This window comes from Rhinolophus hipposideros, assembly GCF_964194185.1.
Source record: "Rhinolophus hipposideros genome assembly, chromosome: 9".
In the NCBI taxonomy this organism is placed as follows: domain Eukaryota; kingdom Metazoa; phylum Chordata; class Mammalia; order Chiroptera; family Rhinolophidae; genus Rhinolophus; species Rhinolophus hipposideros.
Window position 1 is genome coordinate 50,206,378 of NC_138055.1, and position 7,906 is coordinate 50,214,283.

The following is a 7,906-nucleotide window of genomic DNA, read 5'->3' on the forward strand; positions in this document are numbered from 1 at the left end:
CAAACATACATAAAGACTTGAAAAATATAAAGAACCTTCACTACACCTCACACATACTTAAATCTTAACTTCTATCTCATTTGCTTCAGACTGTTTTTCAAAATGGACATTATAGATTTGAAGCCTTCTTTATACCATTCCCCCATCCCTTACTCTACCTATAGATAACCACTATCTTAAAGTCAGAACGTAGCCTCCGATGGTAGGCAGAATGGCCCCTCAGAGATGTCCACTCCTACTGTTTAGAACCTGTGAATATATTACCAAACATTCTGAAATTAGCTTTATGTCCATTCAATGTGTTTTAGAAATGTATCCAGGCTGATGCGTAGAAATAGTTTATTCATTTAATTACTATGTAGCATTCTATTGTATGAATATACCACACTTTAGCATTTTTCACCATTTTGAAGTACATGTGATGAATTTTAATATGTTTTGGTTTACCTGTAGATTCTATAGGATTTTCTATGTAGATCAGCACATCATCTTCAAATAATAACTAATCTTTATTCCTCTTCTTTCCTGTTCTCACATTTTAATTTGTGATATTTCCTTCTTTTATTATGTCAGTTGGGACTTCCAATACAATATTAAATTGTAGCAGTGAAAGTGGCCATTCTTGCCTTATTTTAATTGAAGACAAATTCCTAAAATGTATTCTTTAAGCAAAAGTTTACTATAGGCTTTGTATTAGTCTATCATGTTAAGAATGTTATCTACTATTCCCAGTTTTCTAAGACCTTTATAATGAAAAGTGCTGAATTTTACTGAATGCCGTTTTACATCTCTTGCGATAACATATAATATTCTTTTCACTTAAAATTTCAACTAGTGGATTTAAATAAAATATTTTCTGAAGCTTGAATTAGAGAATTCTTGCGGTAATGTTATAAATCCAGCCACTTTAAAACTAGAGACGTAAGAAAAAAATCCATATATATATTATAAATTATATATATTATAAAATTATATATATAATATATATTATAAATTATATATATTTATATATAAATATATATATATTCCTTTTTATAAATCCGCATATATATATACATATATAATCTAAGGTTCAAATAAATTGAGTAACTTGCCCAAAGCCTTGTGTAGAGTCTTTAAACATAGTGTAAACATAGTGTAGAGCCAGGATTCAGCTTCAGGTTTATTTAAATATAAAATATTTTGTGAAAGCAGCAGCACCAGATCCAAGATGGCAGCCAGCAGGAGGCTGATAAAGGAGCTTGAAGAAATCCACAAATGTGGAATAAAAAACTTCCATAACGTCCAGGTTGATGAAGCTAATTTATTGACTTGGCAAGGGCTTATTGTTCCTGATAACCCTCCATATGATAAGGGGGCCTTCAGAATCGAAATCAACTTTCCAGCAGAGTACCCATTCAAACCACAGAAGATCACATTTAAAACAAAGATCTATCACCCCAACATTGATGAAAAGGGGCAGGTCTGTCTGCCAGTAATTAGTGCTGAAAACTGGAAGCCAGCAACCAAAACCAACCAAGTAATCCAGTCCTTCATAGTACTGGTGAACGACCCCCAGCCCAAGCACCCCCTTCGAGCTGACCTAGCTGAAGAATACTCTAAGGACCATAAAAAATTCTGTAAGAATGCTGAAGAGTTTACAAAGAAATATGGGGAAAAGCGACCTGTGGACTAAAATCTGCCGCGATTGATTCCAGCAAGTGTGAGCAGAGACCCAGAGCAGTGCAGACACCCCGCAAAGCAGGACTCTGTGGAAAATTGACACGTGCCACCACCTGGCGTTTGCTTGTGGCAGTTACTAACTTTCGACAGTTTTCTTAATCAAAAGTGGTTTAGGTAACCTATAAAAGGATTAAAAACTTAAGATGTTAAAAAAAATATTTTGCACATTGCCTGTTTCTCTCTCTTTCTCTCTCTCTCTCTCTCTCTCTCTCTCTCACACACACACACACACACACACACACACACACGCAAAGTTATTTATGCAAAAGATGTAAGAGAAATACCATGTACCTATCTACATCTAACTAGCTACACAAACACACGTAAACACACATATCATTTGCAGCTCATTTATTCTGGCCTTGGGAAAACCAGGAAGGACATATTTTACTTCTCACCTGAGCTGAAAAGAGAACAACCTTTTGATTTAGAGAAGTTGGAATTAGAGGTCCTTTAACCCTGGAGCATGATGGCACTCTAAATCAGGCAACTCCTGTTATTGCTAAGAAATAAAGCAGGGGCTCTAAGTTACAAGAATAAAACTGGGATGGTTTCCTGGATGAGATGAATTAGATCTGGCAGGTGGCATAGCCATTTTCACCTGAAGTAGAAACAAGACAGAGATGATGACACACTGCGGGCTGATTAGGGAGGCCTGGGAGATGTGGAGTTTGGCTAAACAGGTCTGATTAGAAAGCTGAGAACAAAGCCTGCACTACCTTTGGTCTGCCTATTCCACTTCTTTTCCTCTTTTATTCTCTTCTTTTAATACAACCAAAAATTCAAGGTAATTCAAATAAGAGAAAAATACGTAATGTAACCTTGACTTCCTTTTTAACACTGATTCCAAATACCATATTTTTAAAATAATGCTTGAGTAACCACTGTATCAGAAATTTCTATTTTTTTAATTAAGTTTGTGAAGCTCAAGTTTATAAATCTATGGAAGCATGAAAGTAAACATGCAGCTAGTTCAGACCTAATGGCTAGGATACCACTGCCTCCTTGTGGACAATTCCAGAATGTGAAGGTTTGATTATTGAGTGTTTTTCAAATCAGAGGGTTTTTTTGTTTTGTTTGTAAGTTGATAAAATTCTTTTTGTTGTTGTTGGTTTTTTTATTAGTTTCAGGTGCACAAGACAAAGTAATATTAGATGTTTATCATTTATATCCCTCACACTGTGTCCATCCCCTCCCCCGTCTACTATCCTTCTGACATCGCACACAGCCATCACATTTCCACTGTCTCTATTCCTAATGCTGTACTCCGCCTCTTGTAAATATATACATGTATATCTATATACATAAATTGTAGTTGACATTCATTATTGTTCAGCTTCAGCTTCAGGTGTGCAGTGCAGAGGTCAGGCACCTACAGCATCCCTGAGGTGGTTAGGATTCGGCTGTCTCAAATCAGAGTTTTGACAGCCAATGGCACAGAAGCCATGACTTGGGGTAGAAGTTGTTACAGGTCCCAGAGAGACATGAGAAGAACAGCATTTTTGGACGGAGACACAACCAGAGAGAGTTATCCAGCTTTTTCTTTTGAGTCTCCCAGGTATGGTGGCAGTGACATTGAAGAAAAGACTTGAGTAATAAGAAAACCTGGAGTTGAGCTGTACCCGAGCAATGTGTAGTCAGAGGATTATTATACAGAAACACTAAGAGACTCTAAAACCAGGCCTAAATTACAAGCATTGCACCTTGTGTATTATATATAGAAAAAATACACATACCACCTGGGTCTTTCTTATTTTATATATATAATATATATTACATATATATTATATATGTAATATATATTACATATGTTACATGTTATAACACATATATAATTGAATATGTATATAACACATATAATTATATATAATACATATTATATATAATAATTATATACTGTAAATATGTGTATTACATATAATGCATAATATATATTACATATATTATACATATTCTATATTCTATATTACATTTAATATATAATATGCATAATTTACATTATATATTATATATAATATATTATACATATAATTATATATATTATATATATATATATGTATATATATATATACATATATATATATATATATATCGGAACTTGAATCCCAGCTCTCCTCCTTGCCTGCCCTATGATCTTGGGCAGACTACTTCACTTTTTCCAGTTTCATTGCCAAAAATAATGGATTTGATAATTGTTCCCCATCACAGCTTGGTTGTGAGGATTAAATGAGATGTGCATATAACTTTTAACATATTGCCTAACCCATTATTGCTCATTATTATTAACATATTTCTCTCTAATTGTCATTAGACCAAAAAAAGCACCTATTAATTGCTAAATTTTTTCTTTTTTGTCAAGCAAAATAAACTACATTAAACGACACATCAATGTAAGATGCATCTGAATTTCAAAAACAATGGAATATGAAAAATGTGAATTTTAGAATCAAGGAAAGTATATTATCATCATTGTGATGACCAGTGTACAAAGAATCGGTGATACCAGGCTGACTAATTAGATTTGATCCTATTGTTAAAATCCTTCCCTTCTTGGTGGTTTCTACACACTCTGTAGTTCTTAAATCATACATTAAAGTTAATGTTTAGTGTTCTGTCTCACGTGGTCCCTGCCAAACACATCCTCAGCACATACCAGGCATTCCATAGATTATGGAATTAGATGCAATCTGACCAACTGGGGGACTCGAGTGAGAGCTGATCATCAGGGTCTCATCCTAGAACTCAGAGAATGAGCCATAAACTCAGTGCTAAAAGAACGGACAAAAAACAGTTTTTTCCCCCCGAGCCAGTAGCTGATACGTAGCTCACATCCCACTGTGTGTTTGGAAATCCTACAAAAGAAACAACTACAGCAGTGGTTACTAAACATTAGTGTGCATCTGAATAGCATGTTAAACACTGGTTGCTGGGTCCCACTGCCAGAGTTTCTGATTCAGTAGGTCCAGAGGTGAAGCCCCAAAACGACTTTCTAACAATTTCCTAGGCAGGATGTACACATCTTATCTGAGGACCACGCTTTGAGAACCACTGCAGTAGAGGAAGTTGAGCCCCCAAAACCTGAACAGGGGCAATTATTCTGATGGGCCTCTGGACAATCATATCCGACCCTCTCTCTGCTGGGATGGCTGTTGCTCTCAATGCCCAGAAGGCTGTGAGCCTTCCAGTCCCCCGACTTCTCTGGCTTTGGCTCTTCTTTTTCTTTGGCATTTTCTAAATCCACATTCACACTGAAATAATTGTCCTGGGAGAAGCACCTGTGATCCCTTTGAGCTTTACTTGCCAGCCAGACGGAGAGATGACTGGGGAGTGAGATCCTGCCAAGTGTCTTGGGGTCTTGTTACTGCAAATGGCTCTGGTGACTCTTCCGTCTCCAGTGGTCTGTCTCTTTCACCAGATCATAGGAAGCTAGTTGGGGAAATTCCTGGAAGTGGCCCCACAGTGTGTGAGCCCAGGAACAATTACTAGAGAGCAAGGACTTTAGCCTCCCTCCTCTGGAGAGTCTGAAGAAATTGGCCAGATGCCCACTTTGTCTTCAGTTTTCTCTCAGCAAAAGTGGAAGAAATGCAGAAAAGGGAAGGGATGCCCTGGAGGCTTTCCTAGTGAGATCCAGCCTGACCCGCCCTAGCCAATTATATGCACAAATTGCCCTCAGCCTCATTCTCTGCAATTATTCAGAGCTCGCTGGGAGAATATTCTGGATTTAGAAAATATCTGTTGACTGATGTAAAAGATGGATTGACTGCCAACACCCTGCACTATAAACATTTAAAACACATAGTTAAGCACAGATGGCACTTTACTGTTGGGCTATTTCAACAGAATAAACTCCTCCTTTCCATCTTGTTCACAGGTCCTTTCTACTGCTTTGTGGTTGTACCAACCACCACTCTGTTGGCCTCTGTCCCTGATTACACTGTCATTTACTGCATGGCTCACCCCAACATTCCTGCTTATATAAAACCTCTGCTCAAGGATGTGGACCATTTTCCTCCAGGTTTTTATCCCTGTCTCCATCCCAGTGCTCAAGACACAGCAGGTGCATAATATACATTTACAGAATAAATTAACTAATGTTCACATCAACTTCTGGATCTTTAGTCAGTATTGTTTTATCCCTACGATTCTTTCAACAAGGATACCTCAGTGTTCTATTTTTCTTACACAAGCCCTTCCTGGTGATACCCCTCTCCTTGTTTTAGGAAGAAGATTGAGATGGCTCATACTGGATGAGCAGACTCATATATTATCTTTAGTGTTCACTGAAACATGTAAAACTTTTACTTAGCTTTTCAAACAGACATTTTAAAACAGTTTATGTAGAACTTATCAAATCTTTTCCCTTATTTCTGCTACTGTGTTTTTCAAAAGCATGTCCCGGTATACAGACATTAATCTTTTGCCCATCAATTCTTTCCTTAAACCCCATGGCCCTGTAAGCTGGCTTCCATATGTCCTTCTCTTCATGAACTGCACAGTCTGTGCACCAAAATCTTCTTCTTGGCCAATCTTAACTACATCTTCTTTCTTTGCTTTCTTCACTTACTTGAATACTATGTAATTGTACCTCCTACTTTCCTCGTCCTTCTTGTAATCCTTTTTCTGATTAGTAGGTCCTGCTATCTACATGGTGGAAGTCTCAAGCCAGGACCTTTAGAGCTTGCTCATGCTCTGGTTATTAGCAATGCCGTTCACCAATGTTCCAATTCTCTGTCTGAGTACACGGGGGGACAGAACTTCTCAGCCACCTCAAAGCCAAGAGTGTCTATATCTCGTTTGGGCCAATGAAATGTGAGTGGAAATTATGTATTAGTTTAAGGAAACACCTGTTATATGAAAAATGAAGAAATAGCCAAACAAAGCTATAAAGAAAGGTAGAATAATTTAAGTATTTACATTTAATATAATAAGACTTTTTGAGAAACAAACCCAAATTGTTGGTACCCTATTTGGAAACTCAAAGTAAAAAAATGATTCTTTCGGGGGCTCATTTCTACTGTGTCTCAGAAGAATGTTTAACGTAAAGGGTGGGAGTCAGTGAAGCAGCAAAAATTCACAGATATTGAAATTTCACAAAATTATTTCATTATCTTATCATTATCATTTGGATGGAATGGAGGAGGGCTGAGGGTGGGAGGGAGAGCCAGTTGTCTCAGAACTGTGAGGTCACAGCTGAGGTCACAGAAGAGTTGCAAAGGGCAAGGTTGATAAGTGAGCAAATGTGATGAGACTCAAGGAGGAGAAATTCTAGGGGGAAGGGTGAGGGGTGAAGTGGGAGTTGGAGCACCCCACTGGGTAAGTTTGTGGGTATAATTCGTCTAGTTCCTGAGTGGGCTATGAAGGTGAGGAAGGATGAGAGGGGAAAACTGGGAGGCAACTTCTCAAGGAGGATTTAACTCTTGTCTGCTCTGGCCTCTCAGCACCATGTGTTTTTTACAGTGTCAGCTATGAGCTTTCCCTCCTCCCCTACGAAGCCCTTGAAGGCTGGAGCTGACAGACCTCCAGCCTGCAGTGCTACACTTAGTTGACCATGAAGATTCTGTGAGGTGACACAGGATGGAGAATTTGCCAGTCTTAATTCATTCTACACTACTTCCTATCCTGGCCTTAGAGCTCACCTTCACCTCAGGAGCCTCTGGCTAACTCCCTCACCCAATACCAGCCAACTATTAATTTTTACTTAAGATTAATTTTTTTTTCAACCAACCATCTCACCGGAATTTCTGTTCTTACTGAAAAAAAGACAGAAAGACTTCACCTGGGGCAAACACTTCCTTCCTCTCACCCTTATCTTTCTTTCTTTTTCTAAAAAATTTTAGTAGGGAATATTGGGGAACAGTGTGTTTTCCAGGGCCCATCAGCTCCAAGTCATTGTCCTTCAATCTAGTTCTGGAGGGCGCAGATCAACAACTTTGCCATTGAGAGCTTGTGCTCTAAACAACTGAGCCATCCTGCTGCCCCTCTGGAAACTCAGCGGCAGCTCATTGTCTTCAGTCTATTTGTGGAGGGTGCAGCTCACTGGCCCATGTGGGAATCATACCTGCAATCCTGTTGTTCAGAGCTCATGCTCTAACCAACCAGCCGCCCATCCTTATATTTCTAATACACACACACACACACACACTCACACACACACACGAACTTACCCATACAAAACACAGATGCT

At 38.3% G+C, this 7,906-nt stretch overlaps 1 protein-coding gene across 1 annotated transcript; it reads left to right on the forward strand.

Annotated features, from left to right (window-relative positions):
• Positions 1 to 1,210: 1,210 nt before the first annotated feature.
• LOC308502336 (ubiquitin-conjugating enzyme E2 L3-like) lies at positions 1,211 to 1,675 on the forward strand (the record flags this gene model as incomplete). The annotated part of the gene is made up of 1 exon (XM_081059963.1): positions 1,211 to 1,675. The coding sequence occupies one exon, from the start codon at positions 1,211 to 1,213 to the stop codon at positions 1,673 to 1,675; it is 465 nt and encodes a 154-aa protein (XP_080916089.1).
• Between the last annotated feature and the right edge of the window lie 6,231 nt (positions 1,676 to 7,906).